This window comes from Sinohyriopsis cumingii, chromosome 3 (assembly GCF_028554795.1).
Source record: "Sinohyriopsis cumingii isolate HCF-2022 chromosome 3, ASM2855479v2, whole genome shotgun sequence".
Lineage (NCBI taxonomy): Eukaryota > Metazoa > Mollusca > Bivalvia > Unionida > Unionidae > Sinohyriopsis > Sinohyriopsis cumingii.
Window position 1 is genome coordinate 46078862 of NC_142963.1, and position 27336 is coordinate 46106197.

Below are 27336 nucleotides of genomic sequence, written 5' to 3' on the forward strand. Positions count from 1 at the left end.
AACACGTTAGCCGATTTTGCCCAATGGGTCTTAGACCCCGTCGACAAGACGTGGAGCCAAGAGGATATCGAACGTTACGGAGATTGTCATCGTCATGCCACGGTGATGGCTCACAATTTCTCCGGATACGATGGACAGTTTCTTTTGAGGTACTATACGGAACAAGGCACCGAGCGTCCTAAAGTGACTTTGAACGGAGCCAAAATCATTTTCATGCAAGTGGGACAAGTACAGTTTAAAGATTCGATGAGTTACTTGGCCATGCCTTTGAGTCGAATGCCTAAAACGATCGGAATGACAGAAATGGCTAAAGGGTACTTTCCACACTTTTTCAGTACGGAAGCCAATCAACACGCCGTTCTACCCCATTTACCTGAGGCTCACTATTACGACCCCGACAACATGCGTACCGAACAACGAGAAGCTTTCTACGCTTGGTACCAGGCTCACGCCTCGGACCCTTTCGACTTTCAGGAAGAAATGCTAAAGTATTGTCGTTCCGACGTGGACATTTTACGGCGTTGCTGTGGAAAATTTCGAGAACTGTTCATGGAACACGGAGGGGTCGATCCTTTGAAAGAAGCTTGCACCATTGCCAAAGCGTGTTCCTTACTGTACCGCCAACGATTCATGCCTGAAAACACCGTGGCTGTCATCAGTCCTCAAACGACCCACTATGTCAAACGTCAATACTCGGTCAAAGCCCTACGTTGGTTACATTACTTGTGCGACAAGGAAGACAAGTGGATTCAGCATGCCCGCAACGGAGGGGGCGAAAAGACCATCGGAACGTATTCGGTAGATGGCTGGGACTTAGAAAACCCCAAGATCGTGTACGAGTTTAACGGTTGCTTATTTCACGGATGTCCCGTCTGTTACCCTGACCGTGGCACCAAAAATCAGTTTTTGCAACGAACCATGGAAGACTTGTACCAGGACACTTGTCAGCGTCGCCTAAAGTTAGAACAGGAAGGATACCAAGTGGTGGAAATGTGGGAACACGAGTACGATCACCGTATGAAAACCGATCCCGAGTTTAAACGCCTCGTGGAAAGTTACCAGTTCATGGACCCGCTGAACCCGAGGGATAGTTTGTACGGAGGAAGGACCAATGCCACCTGTTTGCTGTACCAAGCCGACGAAGAGAAAGGAGAAGAAATCAAATACTTGGACGTGTGTTCGCTGTATCCCTACGTGTGCAAATATTGTCGCTTTCCTGTAGGGCACCCGCAATTGCTGACGGAACACATCGACCTGAAAAACATTCGACAATAGGAAGGCTTGATGAAGTGTAAAGTTTTGCCTCCCACGAACCTATACCATCCCGTCTTACCTCACCATTGTCAATGCAAACTGATGTTTCCCTTGTGCCGTACTTGTGCCGAAACGTGCAACCAAGACCAACCTTGCCATCACAGCCAGGAAGAACGGGCCTTGACGGGAACCTGGGTCAGCGTAGAATTGTTCAAAGCTCTGGACATGGGATACCAACTGTTAGAAGTGTACGAAATTTGCCACTTTCCCAAGACACAACAGTACCGCAAGGGTGATCCCAGTCAGAAAGGTATTTTCGCTGACTACGTGGATGCCTTTTTGAAACTGAAGCAAGAAGCCAGCGGCTATCCGTCCTGGTGTCACACTCCCGAAGACCAAATAAATTTCAAAGAGAAATACTACGAACAAGAAGGCATCACTTTAGACCACATCGAGAAAAACGAAGGCAGGCGATCGTTTGCCAAAGTGATGTTAAATTGCTTGTGGGGTAAAATGGCACAACGACCGTGTTTACCCAAGACGGAATATTTGACAGAACCTTCCCGCTACTTCCAGATGATTCACGACAAAACCAAATACATGAAACACGTGGACGTCGTTCGAGAGGATTTAATCTTGGTCAATTACGAAGAAGATCTGGACTTTGTACAAGACGACCCTTTTGGAAATGTCATCATTGCGGCTTACGTGACAGCCCATGCTCGCTTAAAATTGTACGAAGCTTTAGAACTGTTAGAAGAACGCGTCCTGTACTTTGACACGGACAGTTGCATTTACATCCATCACCCGATTCAACAGCACCCTGACATCGAAGGAGACCGTTTAGGAGCCTGGACAGACGAGCATCCCGACGACAAGATTCTAAGTTTCGTCAGTGGTGGTCCCAAAAATTACGGCTACGAATACCGGGACAAACAAGGAGAAGTGCACACGACGTGCAAAGTGAAAGGACTGACTCTGAATCATCGTACCAGTCGAGTGGTCAACTTTGGGGTATTGAAAGAAGCCTTGCAATCGGGAGAGGATGGAAACTTTAAAGTGACCACCTATCAACCGAACAAGATTGTACGTTTACCCACTCACCACATCGTCAGTCGACCCTTGGAAAAAGTCTATCAAATTGTATACCAGAAGCGAGTGCGACTTCCCAATCACTTCACCTTACCGTACGGTCACGTCGGTATTGGCCTGTATATAAAAAAGGAACCCTAGGCAAGATCGATAGTTCATTGGGACTACCAAGACCGAGCGAACAAGATGAATACTTTGAAAGAGACATCGTTCCAGTTTGGGGATTGTAAAAAAGTTGTATCTTCCTCTAGTGTGACTAATACTGGATGGATAAGACCCAGGCATTGCGACGGAAAATGTCCGGAAGGAAACTGCGATTGTCCATGTGGTTACCATTGTAATTGCGTAACGGAGTTTGCAGACGAGTGCGATTGTGAGCCTTGCGATGGGTACGATGCTGTACGTTGTGACCTGAGCGATGCCGTAAAGCATCATGGGAACTTTAGTGTCCCTACCCCTATCATGGAAAGGGATGCTGTACGTGTCAAACCTGAGGGATGCGAAAGTGATGCCGCTCGTCCTCTTGGACATTTTACTGGGTTTCGTTTTAAAGGGGAATGTTCACCTTCACGTCTACCCCCTTACGGATGTCATCCAGCCCTGAGCAAACTCCTACCCATGTCACTTAACCCTCATCGAAACGAACCTGTGAAAGACGAATATTCGTTCCCTGTGCGTTTGTCGGAATACTGCTACTTTGAAAATCGTCTTCAATCGTTCAAAGGAAAATGGCCAAAGTATCTGGGAGGACCGACCCCCGAAGAATTAGCCAGAGCCGGATTTTTTTACTTGGGTGAAGGAGATAAAGTCAAGTGCTTCAGTTGCGGTGTGTCACTTCACCACTGGGAACCGCAAGATTCGGCCTACGTAGAACATGCTCGATGGTCACCGAATTGTCATTACTTACCCTTAGTGGGACCGAGACATTGAAGTAACTTACCATGTCGTTGACGAAGAAGAAACCAGATTGGCTAGGAGTCAAATGTTGGACATCACCGAGACCAGTATTTAAACTTCATTTCAAAAACGATATTGAATCATTACCTAAAGAACTGCAAGAGAAGATTTACAAGGAAGTTTGGCAGGGGTTTGCCAGAGTGAAATCTCAATGGGTCACTGTAGAACTTTTGTGTCGAGAAATTCATAAGAGGAAAGTGAAAAAAGTCAACCAGTGTGTTAGATTTCTTTGGGTCAAGGTTGCATTCATCCTATTATATCGCTTTAGACCGTTTACATCAAAAGAGTTCAGTGACATTCTTGGACGTTACCCTGAATGGCAGTGGTCAGAAATTACTCACTATGTGGATTACTTTTGTGAATTGTACAGACTGACCTATTCACGAGTACTTTACAAGAGAACATTCGTGCTTTGCCTGTGGAGTTGAGAGAACGCATTTATCGAGAACTAGTTAAAATACAAGTGAAACGTAAAGAACAATTGCATCCGTTACGTCACCGGTGTTTGAACCACTGGTACCTGAAGGCTATACAAGGACTGATTCAATTGAAAGTGTTCCATCGGACGGACATTGATCAACGATTCTCTAGTTTTAAAAAGGATTGGTTTGGTATGGACGATTCTACCTACATCATTGTAAACGTACTGCATCGAATTCCAGAGGAAGAGTTAACGAATTACCAGCATCTTAAACACAATGTCAACTTGGTGAAAGAGGAAACTTCTGAACGAATTGTAATGTGCAAATTAGTGACTCAACGATTTAAATTCGACACTGAAGTAAAACCATGTTTGTGCAAAGAGTACATTTCTTGTGTCAGACCAAAGAGGATTTAGTATGACCTATTCATGGATACTTTGCTAGAGAACATTCGTGCTTTGCCTGTGGAGTTGAGAGAACGCATTTACCGAGAGCTGGTCAAAATACAAGTGAAACGTAAAGAACAATTGCATCCGTTACGTCACCAGATTTTTAACCACTGGTACCTGAATGGTATAAGAGAACTGATTCGTCAGAAATTGTTTCAATGGTCAGACCTTGTTCAATACTTCCAGGCTCCCGATGATTCACGTGTTGATCATTTTGGTTACTTCGAGATTCACCTAGAGCAACCCCTTGAGGAAGACGAGGTAAAGGATTACCAACATTTGTTACGTGGAATCTGCTTAGCGGAAGAGGAAACTTCTAATCGAACTCTGACGTTTCGGTTACAGTATGCAAGATTTACATTCCCAACTGGAAAACGAACATCACTGGCTAGAAAGTACGTGTATTCTTTTCGAAACAAAGAGACTATAAAAACAGGCTGCTATGCCACGACTTATGTCGTATGTCATCCAACAGATTCCGTGGAAGGAACTCAATGACCATATTCTAACCGTGGATCATTACCGTCGATTATTACAAGAACTGTATCCATTCAATTTGGGACGACAAGTGGTGTGTGTCTTAGTGACTTGTTTTCTGGGATTTCGTTTACCAGCCGATTCTTTGTGGACTCTTTACGATCAGTACTTACCACCTCCATGGCCTTAAATGGTCACGAAAAACTTCTTTTGCTCAAAGCCTTGCGGTTTCATCTGGATACTTCTCGACCTCAACAGGAAAAAAAGATTCGTCAACTTTTAGCTACCCAAGACGTGTATGACGATGTGTGTGTAGCTTGTGACTTACATCCCCATTGGACAGATGTCCGTGCCTGGAAAGAATGGGGTTTTGAGGCTTGGACCCAAGAAGTGGCCCAATATGCACGAGAGTTGTTCAAGGAAAAAAGTTACTTTTCAACCCGTGTTAGTGACGGTGCCAGAAGAACCCGTCACCCAGGACAGGACTGTCGTGGACAGACCTGAAAGACCCTTTCGGGAGGACACTTGTGTGACCTTACCCCCTACTATAGAACTGGTTAGAACATTACCCAAAACATGTTGTACAGACACTTGTGTTTATTCCACGTTCATAGTTATCATGTGCCTTTTATCCTTGTACTTAAGCCTTTGGCTTTTATGTATTTTTGTCTTTCGTATTCATGTTTGAAAAAAAACATTCAATAAACGTGTTCTGAAAAAGTATATAAACTCTTGTCTTGTTTGTTTTTCGTGTCACAAGTGACATTTCTCACACCATGGCTACCTCTGCTGTCTCTGCTCCCTCTTCCTCTACTGTCAAAGTCATCGACGAACACTTAGATCGTGCCAGTTGGGAGGCTTTGTATCTTCGCCATCCCTTTAACATGCTCATTGCTGGACCTAGCGGTTCAGGCAAAACCGAATTCGTCAAACGTTTGATCGAACATAAACATCATTTGATCGATCGACCCCCTCAACGGATCGTGTGGTGTTACAAAGAGTGGCAATCGGCGTACAGCCTCTTGAGAGAAAGTCAAGGCGATTCCATCGTGTTTGTGGAAGGCATTCCTAAAGAAGACGACGGCATCGTCTCTGACTCCCGTCAAACCCATTTGGTCATTTTCGACGACATGTTAGGAGAAGACGAAGAAGAAATTAAATTGTGGTTCACGCGCAAAGGGCATCACCGTAATGCCAGTGTCATTTACATCACCCAGAATTTGTTTCAACATAGTAAAGCCCATCGCACCATCAGTCTCAATGCACATTACGTGGTCTTGTTTAAAAGCCCTCGAGATAAATCGCAAGTGCAAGTCTTAGCCAAACAGTTAGGAACGCCTTGGCTGACTCAGGCGTACGACGATGCCACTCAAACGCCACACGCCTATTTACTCGTCGATTTGAAACCTACGACTCCCGAGGATTTGCGATTTCGTACCCACTTGTTTCACCACTGGTGCCAAGACGGAGGGCCTGTCCTGTACACGTCTCCGTCCTCGACTTCATTTCACTCCCCATAAAAAAATCTATAAAAACCTCAGACCATTTTCGTCTGTCTCACACAGTGTGAACGTCCCTTCAGTCGCATCTTCCCGTCAAATTGATTTATGCCTTGTATGGCATCAGTCGAGGAAAAGATCCACAAACACGAGCTCGTGTCTTAGAAGCTAGTCTCAAAGAAGTCTTACGATGGTTCACGGTGACAGCACGTCAATTACTCCAAGGAATCATTCAGATTCCTCATCAAACCAAACGCTTTTTCGATCGAAACAAAGTCGCTTTGGTCCAACTGGCCGATCCCCGCATCGACACTCAAACCAAAAAACAAATCATTTTGAAACCTGGAGGGAGCGGTACTCTAGGAGGGGTCATCATTCGCTCACTCTTAAGATGGGATCCTAATGCCCCCAAAGTTATCCCCAAGACAAAAGTTCAACGAAGCCCCAAGAAGAAAAAGAAAAAGACCAGGTCCCCAAGGAGAACTTCTCCAGTGGCAGGATCCTCCTCTTACCAGTCACCACCCCGGAAAAAGAAAAGAAGCCCCCAGAAAAAGAAACAGAGAAAACGTCCTCAGAAAAAGAAAAGTCCACAGAAGAAAACTAGTCGCAAGAGAGGCACTGCGGCCAGGACGCAGCCTTACACTCGCAAACCACGACCTGCCACAGCGGTGACTGCGTCTCCGACAGCCTCACGTTTATCCACTTCTCCGTTGATGTCACCAGGAACTGAAGAGTACTTGGAGACGTTAATCACACCAAGAACTTCTCCGTTGATGACCCCCAAAAGAACTTCCCCAGTGGCAGGACCCTCCAATTTAGTGGCAGTGGCTGCTGCTCACAAAGTACCTTCTCCCAAAATCAAAGTCCATGAAAGATCGGGCATGTTACAAAGTTTACTGGATTTGTCCAAGCAAGAACTGACTCGATTTAGTCCGTTGCGTACCCCTGCACGACGTGTCATTCCTGTCATGAAGTTGATACGCCGTAAAGACAATCAGTGGCGACGCGTTCCAGTATAAAAAAGGCCTGTGACCAAGTAGGGTATCAGTGTTCTTTTGGTGCTCCTAAAGACTCAAAGATGTCACCCTCCAGAAAACCCCAAGGAAAGAAAAGGAAAGGACTGCCACCACGTTTAGCCAAACATGGGGACCTGTTATCTGTCCTGTCCAAAGCTTCTCCACCCCTACGAAAAAAACTCATTCAAACGGCCTCCAAAGAGGTCATCGATACCGTGTGCGAATGTTGTTTGAACGTTTTGAAAGGCACGATCCCTTTGTCCAAACACCAGAAACAATGCTTAGGCAAACATCGTCACGTTCTTCGCCAAATGGTTCAAAAGAAAATTCCCATTCGTCAAAAAAAGAAGATGTTGGTCCAACGTGGAGGCATTTTGCCTCTCTTGTTAGGCCCCATACTGAAAGGAGTCTTGGGAACCATGTTGGGAGGACTGATGGTAGCAAGATAAAAAGGCCTTCGAAAATCCCAAGATCTCAGAATCGACCCCTGACAACCCCATGGAAGGACGAAAACTAGCTTTAGTGCCTTACAAACGATGGATGGAATAACATCGGTGGCAAGAACAACGCACCCCGCATTTACCTCCCAATCCCAATTTGAGCGAGATGTCCCAGTTACAACACGAATTGCAGTCCTTGATGGATCGCCAAGATTTGTCCGAAACAGAAAAATCGCAAAAGTACGGTCAACTCTTGCAACGACTGCAACTCTTTCACCAGAAAGCTTTAGACGAAACAGCTCTACCCACTCTGAAAGATTTTAAGACCTTGATGAAAAGTCCAGCACCATCACCAGTACCAGTACCAGTACCAGTGACCAAGACAGAAAAAGGAAAAGAAGAAGAAGAAGGGTTTCAAACTCTACCAGAAAAAGTACGCAAGTTAACAACACCACCTACCTCCAGAATTGGATGGATTAAAAAGATGATGGCCACCCCTTCTTCATCACAAGAGAAAAAGAAAGTGAAGACAGAAGTGAAGACAGAAGTGAAACAAGAACCGATATCCCCCGCTCAGACATCCTCCTCCTCTTCGACACCTATTGCCGGTCGCACACGCAAAGCATTGCAATCCAGGAAAATACCCCAAGAGAAAAAGAGTAGCATCCTCCAAGAGTGGGTGCCTTATTAACACACCAACCAACACAAAAAAATGGAAAAAGTCTTAGCCAGCATTTACTACGATCCCTCCCATCCTGCAGGTTACGCAGGAGTTCAAAAATTGTATCGTGCTGCCAAAACGCGACTGAAAAGTCTCCGTTTACCTCAAGTGCAACGATGGTTACAAGAACAAGCTACCTACACTTTACACAAACCCATTCGACGCAAGTTTGCCAGAAGTCGCACCCGAGTGGAAGGCATCGATCATCAATGGCAAGCCGATTTAGCCGATGTCTCTCATTTGGCCAGCTACAATCGTGGCTACAAATATTTGTTTTGTGTCATCGACGTCTTTTCCAAATTTGCCTGGGTCGTGCCCTTGACTTCCAAATCGAGCAGCGAGTTAGTGCGAGCCCTGCAACGGGTGTTGAAACAAAGCGATCGTCACCCTCTTCGATGGCAAACGGACAAAGGCACCGAATTTCTGAACCAAGCTTTCCAAAAAGAATTAAAGAAACGTGACATTCATTTTTTTACCACCGAGAATCCCGAAACCAAAGCCAGCATCGTGGAACGTTTTCAACGCACTTTGAAAGAACGCATGTGGAAATATTTTACGCATCACCACACTCTGAAGTACATCGACATCTTACCGCACCTGGTGCAAGCGTACAACCAATCTTACCATCGAAGCATCGGACGTGCCCCGCAAGACGTGACTCCCGACAACGAAGTGCTGGTGTTCGAGCGCCTGTTCGGTACGTCCCCGACGAGGGCTGTCCCCAAGAAAAGTGGAGAGTTGACCGTAGGAGATTGGGTGCGCATTGGCAAAACCAAACGCACTTTCGACAAAGGTTACTTACCTAACTGGACGACCGAATTGTTTCGCGTCACTGGACGAGTGCATGGTCGTCATCCTACCGTCTATAAATTGGAAGACATGAACGGAGAAGTACTCAAAGGAACGTTTTATTTACCCGAGTTACAACGTGTCACCAAAAAAGAAGACGACGTGTACGACATCGAAAGCATTCTCGAACGCAGAACCCGTAAAGTGGGCAAACGACGTGTCAAAGAAGTCAAAGTACGTTGGAAAGGATATCCACCCAGTTTTGATTCTTGGATCGACGCTTCGCAAGTCATCGACTATAAAAAGAAGTGACCATCATGCCCTTTCACACAGCAGACGCAGCTACGTCGACCACTCCTTCTTCACCTAGTTCTTCTGTGCAAGATTTACAAAAACAACCCTTGTGGGTGTGGTGTGGAGAACGTGTGCCTAAAACGCAAATCGTCTTTTTCTGCCAAATCTTTGTGGTGTATTGTGTCATCGGGGCAGCCATCGCCAATTTGAGTTTGCAACAAGGAGACAAACAATTGTGGACCATTTTATTGAGCAGTTGCATCGGTTACCTGCTTCCAAATCCCTCCCTGAAATTCTCCTCGAACGGGAACCCCGGGAACCTTGTGTCCAGTGCCAGTGCCAGTCACCACTTCAATCACAACCAGAACCCCATTTTGGGCGGAGACACGCCTCTGACGTCCAGTAATATCCCCTCGGACAGCCACAGAACTCTGGAATTATGAGTCACCAAAACCAATTTTACTTAACCTTACCCAGTGACAGTTCCATGGAGGTGTTTCCCCACAACACGTTGTGCTGTTACACGGCCAAATTACCTCAGGCCATCCCCTTAGATCACGAAGCCCATTGGGAAGTGGCTTTAGTAGAAATGATTCACCCGACCCAAGTTCTCAATGTCCTTCCCAATCAAAATAAATTTGATGTGGAAGTTCATGACGAGCAAGTGCAACAGTGGATGGATATCCATAGCAAATATGACAAGAAAACCCGTAGCCCACAAAATCCAAAGTGGACCACCTATCACTTGTTCATTCCCCCAGGCTATTATTTTAGTGGTCAACATTTGGTCAGCACCATAGCCATCAGGTTTAATGGTGTGTTTCTGAAAGCTTTGGAAAGTGTCAAAAAAAGTGTCACCCTGGAGTACCACAAAACAGCTCGTCGCTTCCTGATAAAATTTCCTGAGGGGCCCAAAATCATGTCTTTCTTATTTTGTCCTGAATTGTTTGACATGTTGGGCGGTGACATGGAGCTGAGGAAGAAAGTAGAAAAAGGTGAATTACCAGTCATTTCTGACAACGAGACTTTTGCCAAGTATTTTCGTACCCCGGTAGAACTGAACCAAGGACTGAATTTGATGTTCGTGTAGTCCGATGTGGTGGAGTACAACGTGGTGGGACACACCTCCGTACCGTTACTGCGTGTCATTCCTTTCAAAGTGGATTCTGCCGCAAACGCTGACGAGGAAGGTGGAAACACTTACCACGTCCACCGCGAATTTGTCCATCCTCACTATTTACCTGTCAGCAAGTCGTATTTGGACACGGTCAACATTACTATAAAAGGAGATTTGGGGCAAAATATTCCATTCACCAAAGGAAAAGTCACGGTGAAACTCCATTTTCGAAAACGGTTCTCTCACGACTCGTAAGTAAGTCATGTATCCAGTGTACCGAGGGGTTGCACGACAGCGAGGACACGGTTTAGGAGACATGTTAAAATCGGCCTTTCGTTCGGTGGCCCCGGTGTTGAAACCGATGGTGACACGCGGATTGCATGCCTTGAAAGATGCGGCACTGACGCAAGGCAAAGAATTTCTCCAAAATGTCATCATCGACAAACAAAACCCTAAAGAAGCCTTCATGAGGGCAGGCAAAAATGTCCTGCTGCAAACGGGTAAAGACATTTTGGGTCGACGAGACACACCTATAAATGCCCTGCACGTTACCGAATCAGGCATTCAGCAAGGACAAGGCAGAAGGAGACGACGAAGAAAACACCCTTTCACCAGACTTCAAGCAAGAAAGGCCAAGAAAAGAAGAACCGTTCGAGACTTAGACGTTTTCGATTATTGAGACACAGCAACAAAAAATGATGCACCGAGAGTCTTGCGCTTGTTCCAAGACGGAACTGGATCTGTTTGCCATGCCCCCCACCATGATGACGATGCAAGAATCCCAATGGGTGGAATTTCACCCCGTCTCCTCATTGATAGCCTCAGCTCCCATCGAGTTTGAAATCAAGGGACAGCCCGAAGATTACATCGATCTGAATAGCAGTTACTTGTACCTGAAAGTCAAAGTTGTCGATGAGGATAATACGACCCTAGATGGCGATGAGGTAATAGCTCCCGTCAACAATTTCATGCATTCCTTGTTCAGTGGAGTGGACTTGTACTTGAATAACAAACTAGTCAGTAGCAGCATGGATACTTACCCTTATCGAGCGTGCCTGGAAAATCTCTTGACGTACGGAATAGACGCCAAGAACACTCATCTCAATGCCTGTGTGCTATGGGAAGCTGACGAAGCAAGCGAGTTTGAAACATTCGAAACTGATGCAACAGCCAAAAAAAAACAATGATGGATTTATAGAACGAAGAAAGAGAAACATAGATGGACAGAGTTTAGAATTGATGGATCGTTTGCATTTGGACATGTGGTTGCAAGAGAAATATTTGCTAAACGGGGTGAATATCCGCCTGAGACTGAATCGTAGCAGTGCCGCTTTCCATTTGATAGGTAGTACCACTTGCAAAACTGACATCGAGGTAGCCAGGCTCTACGTACGACGCGTGGAAGTGTTACCTAAAGTGGGTAACGACATCAGTCAAACATTGAGCAGAACGACCGCCAAGTATCCCATACGACGCGTGGAAGTGAAAACGTTCACCATTCCCGTTGGACATCATTCCATGATCGAAGATCATCTGTTCCAAGGACAGCTACCCAAGCGTTTAATCATTGGTATCGTCGAGAATGCAGCCTTCAACGGAGCTTTGGGTAAAAATCCTTTCAACTTTCAACACTTCAAGGTGAAGAAAATCGAAGTCAGTCGCGATGGCAAAACCTTGTGTACCCGACCTTTCGAACCTGACTTTGAGAAGAAGAATTACTTGAGATCGTACTTGTCCCTGTACGAAGCCACGGGTCAGTTAGGGACCAACACCAGTCACGGTATTACGTACGAAGATTATGCAGGAGGTTATGCTTTGTGGGCTTTCGATTTCACTCCAGACCAAGGCAGCGACGAGGGACATTTCCACCCTATAAAATCGGGCCAGATTCGTGTGGAACTTCAGTTTGCAGATAAAGTGCCAGAGACAGTGAACGTCATCCTGTATGCCGAATTCGATAATACCATAGAAATCAACAGTTTGAGAGAAGTCATTCTAGATTATTAGAAGCCATGGAAGACTGTTATCCCTCTTTACCTAGTGGAGAAACTTTGGACATGGAATGTGAGGAGACCCTGGAAAAAGAAGAAGAAGTGATCATGATGAAGTCGAGATGGCCAGAACAAGAAGCCCATTTAGTCTCCTGTTTTGCCAAACACTTGGTCGACAAAATAACAGAATTGATCAAGAAAAATTGCTATGGATGTCAAAACGATCATCCCAGTCAAATTCAACACGATAAATGCCTGATGTTGAGTCAAGAAGAAAAATTGGACGAGTATCTGGACGAAGCTTGGAGTCTCATCTCGGACAAAAACGTGTTGCACCAGTGGTATAAAGACTTGCGTGAACATTCTTGTCCACCATTAACCACTCAAGAGATCCATCGTATCGAAGCTCTCCTGAATCAGAGTGAGGAAACAGAACGAATAACCGTTTATTCGTCAGACATTTTCAAGCAAAAAGTCAGGATCGAATTGACGACTTATTATTACCTGTGAAGAAGAAGAAAAAAACCACACAAATGGATACCTGGAAACTTCATTACCTTTTGAACCACAGTTCGTATACGGCTTCTTGGAATCCTGTCGTCTGTGCTAAAGATGAACTCCCTCATCGCAAACCTAAAGACCATCAAGCTTACGTGATCAACACGGACGACAGTCATCTCCCAGGAACCCACTGGGTAGCCGTCTACTTTCCTCAAGAAGGATGTGTGGAATATTTCGATTCGTACGGATTGCCCCCTTTGGAAGACGATATCATCGACTTTATGAGAAGAAATGCTCAGATCACCCGTTTCAATAATGTGAAATTACAAGGCACAGATTCCTTGGTGTGTGGAAAGTATTGTGTGTATTTTCTGCATCATCGCAGCCTGGGCTATTCCTTAGAACATTTAGTGACTCATTTCGATCCTCGTTCTTCTGCTAGAAACGATGTGAAAGTAGATCAATGGGTTAGTGACCATTATGCTTATCTTTTGTCTCAAGCTAGGAAACGTAGTGTCCATCAATGGCCTAATGATTTCCAACAGTGGAAATCACGATTTCATTCACAACGTTGTCAGCCTTGCTTAAAGTAGATTGTACATTGAGAAAAAATGTTAGTGATTTGAAAAAAAATTGTTTGATGTTATAGTAGTGTTGGATTATTGTTAAAAAATGTTAGAGTTGTTGTTTAGTGTTAAGTGATTTTTGAATAAAAAATGTTGTGTTATGAAAAAAATGCCTTTGTGGTTTGTTTAGCTATAAGAATGTTGGATTGATGCTCTTTCATTTCTTACTATCCCTCTCATGACACTCACTGAACGTTGCGGCTCGAAAACCGTGTGGGGGATGTTTTCCTTCACGTCCGCGCTTTGACTTTAAGAACCGGGGTTGTTTCTAGTCTAACCATCCATTGTCGACTCATCCTCCTAAGAAGATGTGCTCCAAAATAGCTAAACTCAACGAAGCCTACGTGAATTTGCATAGGGTCAGACACAGTCTGATACCAAAGCCAGAAGAAATAGAGAATGTGAGAATGCTAAAAATCACTGAAGACCTAATAGAAGAGCTCTTCAGAGAAGAAGTGAACAGGGAAAAAGAAGAATGGACAGAGAAGTACAGACTTCAGAGACAGCAGCAACAGCAGCAACAACAACAACAACAACAACAACAGCAGCAACAACCTGAACCTGACAGAGGCTTTGTCGATTGCCGTATCGACACCAAAGAGTTCTTCTTCTCTTTCCGAAGAAGCAGACCTATTGCCAGAAAGTCTATCCTCAGAGGACATCGCATTCTTAGAAACTAAAAAAGAATGCCATAGCAAACAAAAAAAAACAGCCCTTTTCAGGGCTACCCCAATACTCTAGAAAAGAAATAACGATAGATTTGCCAAAATGTGTAGGTAGAGTAGTGTGAAAATAAACACTAACTCTTTTTTTAAAAAATGTGAGGGTATGTGTTGGTGTGTTTGTGTTTGTAAGCGCTCACATAAGTTGGTGTGGATAGTAGATCAAAATGATATCTTTTCTTAGTGTTTGAGGTGTATATTTGGGGTTAGATTGGATTGATTTGTGTATGTGGATAGTCTATTGAAGTGATTTATAAAAAATTTTACAATAGTGATGGGTAGAATAAAAAGTGAGTGAGTGTTTCTTTTAGGTCCGCGCGTTGTTGTTTTTTTGGTCATGATCTAGGTAAGATGAATTTTATGTTATTAGGGGGATGTTTTCCTTCACGTCCGCGCTTTCAGTATAAATTGAAACTCGTTCGGCAGTCCAGCTACCCTTGTTGATTGATCAACACCAAAAAATGAACACGAGACTTGAGAAACTGTTGGAGCTTCATGTGCATCTGGAATATGCCAGGCGCATATTAAATGAACTGGCCGCGGAAGCCATTGTCGAGGAGGGAAGGATAAGAGAGGAGGAAAGAAGAAACAAAGAAGAGGAGGAGAGAAGATATAAAGAAGAAGAAGAAGAAAGAAGATATAAAGAGGAAAGAAGAAACAAAGAAGAGGAGGAGGAAAAGGAGAGAAGAAATTTCAAAATCCCAGAGAGCGAAAATTGGGATTCTGAAGCGACATATCCTGCCTCTGCTCTCTCCCCCCAAAAGGTAAAAAGTAACTGGGGGATAAGATGTGTATGTGGCGCCAGGCCTGGAAGGTGCCACCATTAACCAGGTGTCCATGAAGTTCCAAACAAAACAGCCCTTTTCAGGGCTACCCCAATACTCTAGAAAAGAAATAACGATCGATTTGCCAATGTGTGTAGGTAGAGTAGTGTGAATATAAACACTAACTCTTTATTAATAGTGGAAGTGTATGTGTTTGTGTGTTTGTATTTGTAAATGCTGAAGTAAGTGTGAATAGTAGATTATGGGTTTCTTTATTGTTTCTTAGCGTATGTGGAGAGTATAGTTGTGGTTATATTATATGAAATGAGAAAGTAGGGGGATGTTTTCCTTCACGTACGCGCGATGTTCGGTCATGATCTAGGTAAGATCAATTTTATGTTATTAGGGGGATGTTTTCCTTCACGTCCGCGCTTTCACTATAAGAACCCACAGTGTTCGTTGTTCAAACCATTCTGCAAAGAATAAAAAGAAGATGGCGTCAAACCAAATGGACAAAATACAAACCTTGCAAGACGTTTTAGACAACTTAGGAATAATGGAACAGATGCTAATAAGACTCGTTGAAGACCATTATTCCTATAGTCCCCATCGTGTAAAGATGGAAATTAATAACTTAAGAAAAGCAAAGGACAAGATTAGTGGTGTAATGAAAGAGATAAAGGACGAGAAGGAGGATGAAGAGGAAAGAATAAGAATACGCAAATGGAACGAAAAAATTGAAAAAGAAGAAGAAAATGAAAAGAGGAAGAAAGAAGAGGAGGAAGAGAAGAAGAAAGAAGAGGAGGAGAAGAAAAAAAAGAAAGAGAAGAAGAGTGTAGGAGATAAAATAAGAACTTGGTGGAGGAAAAGAAGAAATTAGAAGAAGAAGAAGAAAACCCAAAGGCCCTTTTCAGGGCCAGCCAAATTTCTCGAAAAGAGATAGCCTTTCCATTGCCAACCCCTTTTTTTATTTTATTTTATTTTTTAAAAAAATAGAGACCCTCCCTGTTTCAATTTTACATAGACCCTATACAGTCCCAGGGTTTTTTGACCATGTTAAATTTACATAGACCCTATATTGTCCCAGGGGGTTTTGGCCATGTTAATTCCCATAGACCCTATATTGTCCCACAATTTTTCTCCATGTTAAATTTACATAGACCCTATATTGTCCCAAGGGTATTTTTAATGATAAGTCCCATAGACCCTATAATATCCCCCTTAACTACTAATATCGAATAATTTGACAATAGCGAAAATGTTTAAAAATTCGATATTTCAAGCTAATAAAACAATTCGTTTTTTCAGGCTAATAGAACAATTACTTTGTTTATACAAAGAGTGGTATATTAAAGTTACAGCGTACATAATATACAGATATTTCGTTTATACCACATATAAATACACGTTTCACTTCGGATAGATTTAAAATTGACAGGAAACTAAACTGACGGGAGTGAGCGCCTCAAAACCTGTCCCAATGTGTCCGCTACAAAATGTTGCTCTGCAGCTATTCAAATTCCTCTGTAATTGGTTAATTTGATCCACTTTTGAACTTATATTATCATTTATATTTATCAAATAAAGAACTCTCTTACCAAAAACGTTGGCTAAATTAAAAAAGGCAAGCACTACAAAAAGTCCATGGCTAGCGTCCCAAATAGCGAAAGTGTGGCCATTCCATTTGATCACCGGTGAGTACATCGAAAGGCATGGGAATATGCTAAGCTAAATGACGAACCAAAAGGAGGTAATTCAAATATTTAAAGTTATTTACAGTTGATCTATGACACTATTGTGAAATAAATACCGCTGCGCTGACCGAAATAGTGTTTTATCCTCCGTCTCTCTTTCTCGCTCTTAGTTTGTCGGATTGTCATTAAGATTTACTGTCGTATATCCAGAGTCATCGTTGTATGCCAACGATACAAAAATCCGATACGCTTCTTTTTTTAATACAGATATTCACCTGAGGCTTGCGACGACTGTCGGGGGGGGGGGGGGGGGGGGTACTGACTATAGGTCCAACAATGTACGTGCACGTATGCTGTTTGTATTGCACTGAATAGTTGTGATTGTTTCTTTTCCAACTTATGTTTTAGAACTAAAAGCATGATAGTCACAGTTGATTGCTCTTATCGAAGCAGAGGGACATAAAACTTACGTGCTGTTTGTGTTTAAGAATAGAAATAATCCGCCGGTCTAAGTTATCTGAGAAGTCTGACATCATTATTATTCAGACGGGATGTTTGCTGGTCTCCAAAAACATCAGAAAGTATTACATACAAATTGTATGACTTTGTTATGCTTAAAATGTCAGATAATGGCTTGTATACTCTAAACTCAGACTGATACACCTGTAGTAATGTACCACGACGTTTTTGAAATAAAAAAGGCCTAGGGAATTCTTCAAATCTATTTTGGTACGTAAAGGAACCATCTCTTTCTAACCTTAATTAACAGATTGGTCTCCTCTGAAACTAGTTTAGTTCAAATCACACGTGAGATTATGTACGAAACATTAATATATTGCAGTCTAGTTCCCAAACTAAGGAAGCAGAATTCCAATGTAACAGTACAAATTTAAATGATTTATAACTTCGTATAGTACAGAGGGGTCGGAACTCCAAAGACCGTGTTTGGTTGATTTCCAAACGCTTCCCATCATGCACTTTAAATATACGTGTCGACTTCCTCATTCTATGTATGTATCGTCTGATGTAGACCGAGGAAACATTTATCGAGCTATCTCTATTTTCTGGATAACTGGATGGGTGTTTAGATTATAACGCATGCGCTTGTATGCAGTTAGTAAGCATTTAACCAATGAAACTGATGCTCCTTATTTTCATACCCACTTAATGACTAAATACATATAAGTCACATGTTAGAGAAAACGATGTGTTGATTATGGCATTATATGTAATTACACTTATTAAAACACGCACGTGGGTGTCAGAATTCACAATACAAAAAATTCACACATTCGCCTCTTCTCGAACATTAACAGGGAAATATAAGGTAAAGCTATCAGAATAACAATGCGTTTAAAGTTTTTACTGTGTGGAATCAAAAGCTACTGAAGTTATGCATAACCTCATTAATTCTCTATTTTATTTCTTCAACATTTTGTTAAAGTAAATGTGTGCTTCTTACTACAACCATAACAGTGATACATATAAAAACACGGTTTTGATCCCCTAATAAACAGATCAAATAAGTACACTATAGCTTCATAACTGAACAGATGGAACTACCGGTAACTCTATTGATTATCAAACTGTTTCTCTGTATTGTATGTTCTAAATTTTAAAATAATAAGAATGCGCGTGTCCAGTGTTACTCGACATGTCCAGTTTCACCCGAATCCGTCCGATTGGACAAGCATTGTAAATCCGTGAAGACGAAACATTATTTGAAAAATGTTGATAAACGTTAGAAATACTTCGAATTATAAACGGAACCTCTATAGCTGTTATTAAATGTGTGGATGGTCATTTATCGCATATGCATATGAAACGTAAATAGTGGCTTATATGCCCAAGTACCGCTTCATGCCGGATTAAGCATCAATGGGATCCTGGTACAATAAAATCATAAACAAATTGTCAAAGATATACATGGACGCTGGAACACGAACTGATTCCATTTAAACATGGTTATGTTATGTGTGTGGTTGATTTGGAATTTTAACGTAGCTTTAACAGCTTATAGTGATGTCTAGCACTGGGGCATCATGCCGCAGACATGTATCATAATGTCCCACCAAGTCGCATTATCATGACACCAGTCCGACATGTCCTAACACTAACCTCTTAATGCTGAGCGCCAAGCGAGGCAGCTGTTAGTACCATTTTTGTAAGCCTTTGATATGACTCGACCGGGGATCAAACCCACGACCTCCCACATCCGAGGCGGACGCTCTAACCACTAGGCCAACGGAGCGGTCGGTTATGTTATGATTAATTCACTTGCATGTCATAGCTAGCTGTGGCAATACGAGAGGACGCTTTAAAGATTACCAGCTAATATAGCTGGGAGGTGTCGAGGGGCCCACATATAAAGCATGCCATAGCTGTCTCTTTGTGCCAAATGTGAGTTTCTTTTTCTTACGAACTATCTTGATATAAAAGTGAAGTCTTGTTAATTAAGTCCGAACAAAGTATTTCCATCAATAATTCAGTTCACGTCACTAAACATTATTTACTCGTTTATCAAATTCCGCTCGAACTTTGGCTTATCGAATATACTTGATACTTGTATCGAGAAACATTAGCAAGACGACCTGTATTCCGGTATACGGAACGACTCGTTGTTCTAACACTCAAAATATTCTTTAAATGAATACGTTATCTAGACTGAAGTAAAATCAAACTTCCCCTTCCATGACCAGCTTAGGTTAATCTGTCCTTGTACATAAATTTCCTTAACATCAGCTTTACTTGTACACACCCAAAAGTTACAAACTTTGTTTTCAAATACAACACTATGCCCACCATAATATTGCCTTATAGACAGAATGCAGAAACGTTCAAAGTAGGACACGTAAAAGTTACAATAAAACAATCACAGGCATTTTCTCAATTTTCTCTTTCAATGTTAAGAACAGTTCAGATTTATGGAAGTCATACAGCATGAACGCCTATGCAGAAATAACACCTATGCTTAACTTTTTTCCCAACTAATATACCAAGCTGAATGACTAGCCTGTCAAGTGTGAAGATCATCGCAAAAGCTAATCGTAGCTTAAGTGCAAATCAGACACTAACATAATTTGACATTTTTGCCAGTTTTGTTGGTCCAATATGATTATCATTATTTTGTCATTAAATATATGCGTTCGCTACATATCGTACAAGGATCCATCTTCGCTAGCTAGGGTTCCGATACGATAATCCTATCTACACCGTGGCGGATCGAACAGATATACTGGTGTTTTGTCCTAGCGACATCTATTGGGTTTCATGAGTTACTTCCATTAGTATTTAATGCCAACTAACCAGTTGCATGGTGCATTGTACACTGGCCGTAAATGGTGGAAGCAATTGATCTAAAAAGGGTACTTTGGAAGTTTAACATCGAAAAGTATGACTACGTACCGGAGGGAAGCCATTATAGGTCTATCAGAGTGAAAGGTATTTGTGCAAAAAACACAGACCGGCAGTGGAAAATTGCTTGTTTATCAGTCCATTCAAATTGGGTACTCCCCTTGTCTCTATCATGTAGGAACGCTGTTCAAATTTGAACAGCTTAATTTTGACTGGATACAGTGGCTTGCCGCCGCATCCAATGAAATTCAGACCCGAAGCACAAAAACATCTACTCGATAGGGTTATCACATCGGAACTTTGGCTAGCGAAGATGACAAGAATCGAGAATATATATACTCTCATTTCTGTTTAAGGCAATAATTTTGCCTGTACATAGGTATCCCAGTGTATATGCGGATGTTAGCTTTATCAACATTGCTGAATTACATGTATACTGTTGTTCATATATCACGTTTGTTATATTGTTGTTTTTTGTTTATGTTCTTGGTTTTTTATGTTGTTATTTTATTTTCTTCTTGTTTTTTTTTCTTGTTTTTTTTTTCTTCGTTTCTTTTTTCTTCTTACAAGTTAGTTCTTCAGGATCAACGACTTTGGAAAACTAACTCTCGACATCTTTTTAACTTGCCGTTTTCATAGTTCACATTTTCTTCCATTTTTCAGTGTCGGATGTATGTAATGCTATAATGGAGAGCATGTGTAATTATGTGAGCACGGCTATTATATTCTTTGTTATTAGGTGTTAAATTTTGTAATATAATGTAATGAAGCTATGTCTTTATGTATGACTTACTGTCATATATACAAGCTATTTCTGCGTTTAGAATTACTGACCTGTTCATCTTACTGTGTTAGTTTACTGTTTACAGAATAACTGCCATGTTTAATTATTAAAATCATCAAACGAAAAGTAACCTTTCTTATCCAAAGCGCCGCTTTTCCATAGCATGGCAGAAAATGATGTGTGATACTCTTGTTTATTACCATAATTACAAGGCAACTTGCAGTACGTTGAATTCTGCAAAATATTCATTGATTAACATCTAGACAGTTTACAGAACTGTTGATAACACGTGGCAAAAATGCATAGAGACAACCTCATGTAATAAAAAATACACTGTTGTAAATAACGCTTATCTTAAAATAGGCCATGCTATTTTGCAGAAGGTGCCCGAAATAATGCAAATGTCACATGATGAAATGAACCCGATGAAACCAATACAAGCTACAGACACACCAGAAACTACTGACATGATTCAAACGTTGCACCAACAAGGAAAAGAAATAACAGAAATTAGGCAGATTTTGGAGCAGCAGGGTGAAATGGTAAAACAGGTTTGCGAGCTGACGAAATTGGCTCAGCCAAATATAGAGTACATCAGCCGAACAGTTGGTCGCCTTACCACGTTGGAACGTCAGCGTCCAGAAAGAAGGGAGGCAACACCTAGACCTCGACACAAAACTAACCAGGTTTCTGAGCATCAAGCTACTCCTGGTATATAATTTATTTTAAACAAAATACTTAATGTTTACACAAGACCGGTATCCTAACTGGTATAATTTTCACGTCTTGGCACTGTTAAGCTGCAGTAATTAAAGTAGAAAATTAGATTTCAAAGAATTTTCTTTAGTTATTTTTAAGAAAGATCTTAACTGGACTCTTAAATCAACCTCTGATATAAGGCACAAAAAAAGGTGTTCTCTGGCTAGTTTTTCTTCGACGATAGAGGATTAGAATACACTTTCAATGACATGACTGGCAATGTTCTATTTCCTTCATAATTATCAATAAGACAACCGGGACTCCAGTTTGTTGAATATCAACCTGATCTTTAAGAAGAAATTAATAGGAACATCAGAGATATGTAAGATGTTTGCTTTTCAATGATGACCTGTATTTGTATAGCTTAGTCATCTTCCTCAGTTCGTACATTTTCCCACTGTCTAGCCCTTGCTGTAACAGTTCATTTTTGCTTTCGTTTTAGTACTGATGAGGTTAGATTTAAATCAATCCAAATTAATCAACGAGAATTTGTATGCTACTTTTGCTAATTTCCTTTTGATGTTATGTAATATCTGAATTCTATCGTTTAGAAGACAAAGAAATATCCAAGCAGGATGCATATCTACCCGAAGTGCTTCGTGAAAACATTAGCGTGTTTGTAAACAACCTTTATATCAACGATATGTCATTAGCAGACGAGCTTCTTGAGAACAGTTGTATAACTGATGATGAATACTCAATACTTGAAACGAAACTTTCTCCTGGGGACAAAGTCAGATATCTAATACGCACAATCAAACGAAGGGCTCCTCAAAAAATTGCAAAGTTTGTAGAAATTCTTGGTAAAGACTATCCGCATCTGAGAGACGCTGTAGAGATCAGTTGCAGTCAAAAGGCCAAAGAGAAAAAAGTAAAAGGAATGTGCTTATGCTGCAAAATTAAAAATACCGTGGACTTGAGGGATATAATGGATGATCTGTGGAGACACAAAATAATTGATGACGACCTATATGACAATATCATCGATTGGGATCCCCGGTTTTGCAATCAATCTTCGTTTTGGGAGCGAATTTTCATTCATCTAAACACCAGCTCTGTGCGCGTCTTTGCCAGGGACATTTTAATCAAGTCATTGGAAGGCAAATACCAACATATTTCCAAAGAAATTAAGGGTTATGAAGAGGCAACACTCATTTGTCAGTGTAGGACTCTAAACATGCAATTTCTTCGTCCAAGACCCTTGAGAACGGACAGCATATCTGGCAGTATATCCGATCTGAGCACTACTACAGATGATCCAAGAGTACCACGATTTGAAAGATTGGAAAGTTCGTCCGAGTCTTCCAGTGATGTAGATGACTTGAGCAAAAGTGGAAATTCAACGAAGTACTGGGACGTTTCACGAAATCGGAGTAAATGGAAAGCAGATTTTGATAATCATAGCCATGAATTTGCTGAGCATAGCCATGAAGCAAACAACCAGGGCACACACGAATCAAATTACTCAAAGAATATTAGCAATGATCTGAATCAGTTCAACGAGATGACAACATCTAGAAACAAGAACGAGAAGTTATCAAGAGAAACAAAGGAAACAAAATCTGCAATGGTTCAGGTTGATATGACCGACAGCAAAAGTGATGACTCTTCAGCGTCTACTTCTGAACGCCCATGTATGGTAAAGAGCATCAGTGTTATTACAGTAATTGCAAATACAGATAGCATTGACGATAGCAAACCACTGCACGAAACTCAAAACTTCTCCGACCAAACGGAAGAAAACGTGATAAACATGGCGGAAAACAGTAATCAGGATCAAACCACCAATCGTAAAACTAAGAGAAAAAGAAATGGAGGTCATCGCACCACAATTCATGAAATCTTCGAATCTCGGCTCCAGAAATATGAATCCTGTGCAGTCTCTGAGAATGATCTGTCTGAAAACGAAGAGTCCCTGCGGCATCAAATTTTGCAGCAGAGAAGTGTCATAAGTCACGCAGATCTAAAGAAAACAGAGCCACGACCAGTCGTGGGCGCAGGATTGAAACTTAGAGTTCGTGATCAGACATCAAGGCGAAATAAAAGAAGCATAAAGCGCGATTCAAGGCGATCTAGAAACCCTAAGCCAACTGATTTCCTTGTTCCAAACCAAAACAGACGGTCAAAAATACCATACAACACTTCTTGGACCAAAGTTCCCCAGGAAAAGGACACGACAAAGTGGGATTATTATCAAGGAAGACGCTGGTTAAAGATATTGGAGAAAACAAAACACAGTAATGACGCAGAGGATGTCCACACCGACGAGGGGTTCAATGGCGCTGATTCACTATTAACCGAGTCTGCGACGGCAGAATACAGCATTGTGACAATTTAAAAGATTATAGTCACAGCGTAGAAAAACCTCGAAATTTCAATGGGCTTTTTATCCACTTGAATCCTTCAGATCGACTAGATAGACCACATTCTTTTGCGACGGATGCAGGGTTCGATGATGACACGAAATATTATAGAAACCTTAGGAAGGGGGAAGGGCGATAACAATATTTTTGTGTTGTGAAACTTGAGCCATCATTTAGAGTGAGCTCACCGTACAATGTACTCAACTACTAGCAACGTGGTTGCTGACGAATGACAAAAATTCATTACATATGTGAGAACTATATTCATTTTTAAGTATTTCTTTATTTAATTGCTACTTTTATTCCACCATTTATAATGCTGGATTTGTAATGTTCATAAAATGGAAAACTTTCATCTAAGAATAAACGTGATATCTGCATTACAAATAGCAGTGAGTTCATTGGTTTTGTTCTTTTTTGCAAGTAAAATCTTGACAAGTGATACATGCTGGACAGGCACTCTACAGTTTTAAAATGCACAAAAAATGCAAACTTTTGATCAAAGTTTGCTAAGCAGTCCTGTGTTTTAATACATGGTTGTTCAGAACTGTGGTAAAAATATACTGTTTTAAGCAACCACCTGTGCTAAAACACCACTTTCTCAAGAACATGAGAACCAGATCATTGTAGAAATTAACTTCTGTAAAGCTAATACCTTCCCCGCGAGGTGACTTTCTCATGTTCCTGGGGGTTAATTAAGATTTATTTGCTAATAAGCAGCGATTTGAACATTCTGATTATGTCTTTTCCTTCCTGCCTTCCTTTTTTCAATCAAGCATCAATAAATAAATATAAAAAATTATATGACAGGGACATCTGGTCTATGTTGTTTGTTTTAATGATTACTCCCAACAAACTGCATTGACCCAGATCTGCTGGCGCATTATGTGAAATCAGACCTGGCTCTGTGCAGTTTGACTTGTCTTATAAGTGAGTATATACACTAAGTATATACATTTCAGTTTCCTCATAAAACTGATTTTAAAAAATCCCTTCTTCCTGATGTATAAAAATTAATAAAAATCCCTACCTTTCTTCCCGATGTATAAAAAGAAGATTAACTACAAAGCACGTTATATATACTAAATCTAATTTTATTTACAGTCCTTCATTATTATTATTATTATTATTATTATTATTATTACTATTATTCGTGTTGCAAGCATTGTTTACACAATAAAAAGGTGAGAAAAAAATATGATTTTCAAAATGGCCACCCTGTCAAGCATAGCAAATATCCAAGGGGCATAACTTTAATTTAGGACCAGGCAGAACTAGAGATGATTACGTCAATAAAGTTTTGTGATAATCCTCTTGATAGTTTATAAGATCATTATTTTTTAAGTTGGCTAAACAGTGATCACAATTAATATCAAAAAGGGTAGTTCCTTTGTTATCAAGAAACAAAATTTTTTTTTAGGATGAATGTATACTAAATTTCATGAAAATCCTCCCAACTGGGTGGACTAACTAAAACAAGATTTTGAAAATGACCAGCCTGACCAGCAACAATGAATGTTAGATAATCATAATTATCTCAAAGCCAAAACTGGAGCTCAAGTCGAGATGAACATTTTTTTCTTTCTTCAAATTGCAAAACAGTCCTTAAAATGATTACGAAGACATGATAACAAACATTTTTGACAGGTTTGATGATAGTAAACAATCTGCATTTAAAAGCACTGCTCTTTGATCAGCAGTTTAAAATGGCAATTTTGAAAATTTTTCACAAGCTGAAAAAAACACTTCTCCACAGAAAGCAAGTCGAATAATTCTACTTCAGGTGAATTTATTCATTCAGTGTCTTCAATGTATCTAAGCACAAGATAAAGCAAGCTTGTACAGCACTTGTTTCTGAACATGTCATGAACTGAAACTACATATTTGTGGCAAAATAACCTTTATATATCAAATGGATTTAGCTTAGCAATCATTTTTTCAAGGCATGTTGATCATAATTCATTAATACAATATGCATTAATTTTTCGCTATTCACTTCTGTAGAATTCTGGGCTTCAAATTGGCAATAGTCCCAAGCCTAAGGCTAGCAATTTTCCTGTTGGACTAGTAGTTTTCATAATTTCAACAGATCTATGTCAATAAAATCTTGATACGTCTGACAATCTTGTGAGAAGTACTATAAATGATTCAGCTGGACTAGCACGTTTTTCAATCGTCTAGTCTTTTAGAATATAGAGAAACTGATCTTATATCTAAGGACTGGAATTAAACTTGTTACTTGTCTAATCTGCTACTGCATAAAGCTTTATTCAAAGTACATGTATAACCAAATTCCCTCCAAATTTGGGACTGGACTGGACTGGTGTTGGCAAAAAGGATGAGTGTATGCAGGTTATGGTTTAGTTATCATGACCATGCAAATAAAACTCAAAAATGTCAAAGATAAATTAAACAAAAATATTACTATCCCACCAAATAAAAAATAAAAAATACCTCATATATAATATATTCTCCCTTTAAAAGTCTAGTAATCCTCATATACAATGTTTCTCCCTATAAAAGTCAAAGAATTCTCAGAGATTATTTTGTCCCTATAAAAGTCAATTAATCCTCAAATACAAGGTTTTCTCCCGATAAAAGTCAATTAGCCCTCATATACAATCTTTCTTTTGGTATAAAAGTGTATTAACCCTCATACACATAAAAGTGTGTATTAATGCTTATATAAAATAATTTCTCTCTTTCAAGTTTAATTACCCTCAAATATGTTCCTGTTCAATGCATATTTAGTACCTATTAACTTCCTGCCCCATTTTAATTGTTTGTCCTTCCCAAACAGATGCAAAAGGCATTAGGCAAAGGTCTGTACATCATCATGAAGATACCAGTTCATTAACTGCAGATCAAGTGTACCATGAATGGCATATTGTATGACCATCCAGTATCAACTGTACCATGAATGGCATATTGTCTGACAATCCAGTATCAAGTGTACCATGAATGGCATATTGTATGACCATCCAGTATCAAGTATACCATGAATGGCATATTGTCTGACTATCCATATCAAGTGTACCATGAATGTCATATTGTCTGACCATCCAGTATCAAGTGTACCATGAATGGCATATTGAATGACCATCCAGTATCAAGTGTACCATACATGGCACACTGTATGACCTTCTGTATCAAGTGTACCATGAATGTCATATTGTCTGACAATCCAGTATCAAAAGTAACTGCAGAACAAATGTACCATGAATGACATATTGTATGACCATCCAGTATGA

The 27336-nt window shown here is 40.8% G+C and overlaps 1 protein-coding gene across 1 annotated transcript in view; it reads left to right on the plus strand.

The window, feature by feature from the left end:
• The window catches only part of LOC149802792 (uncharacterized), a 31248-nt gene extending 6762 nt beyond the window's left edge, over positions 1-24486 (plus strand). Inside the window, exons 2-3 of the mRNA XM_089952225.1 lie at positions 21344-21674; positions 22274-24486. Coding sequence (XP_089808351.1) covers positions 21359-21674; positions 22274-24060 — 2103 coding nt within the window. The 5' untranslated portion in view covers positions 21344-21358 and the 3' untranslated portion in view covers positions 24061-24486. The remainder of the gene's footprint in view (positions 1-21343; positions 21675-22273) is intronic.
• The last annotated feature ends 2850 nt before the right edge of the window (positions 24487-27336 follow it).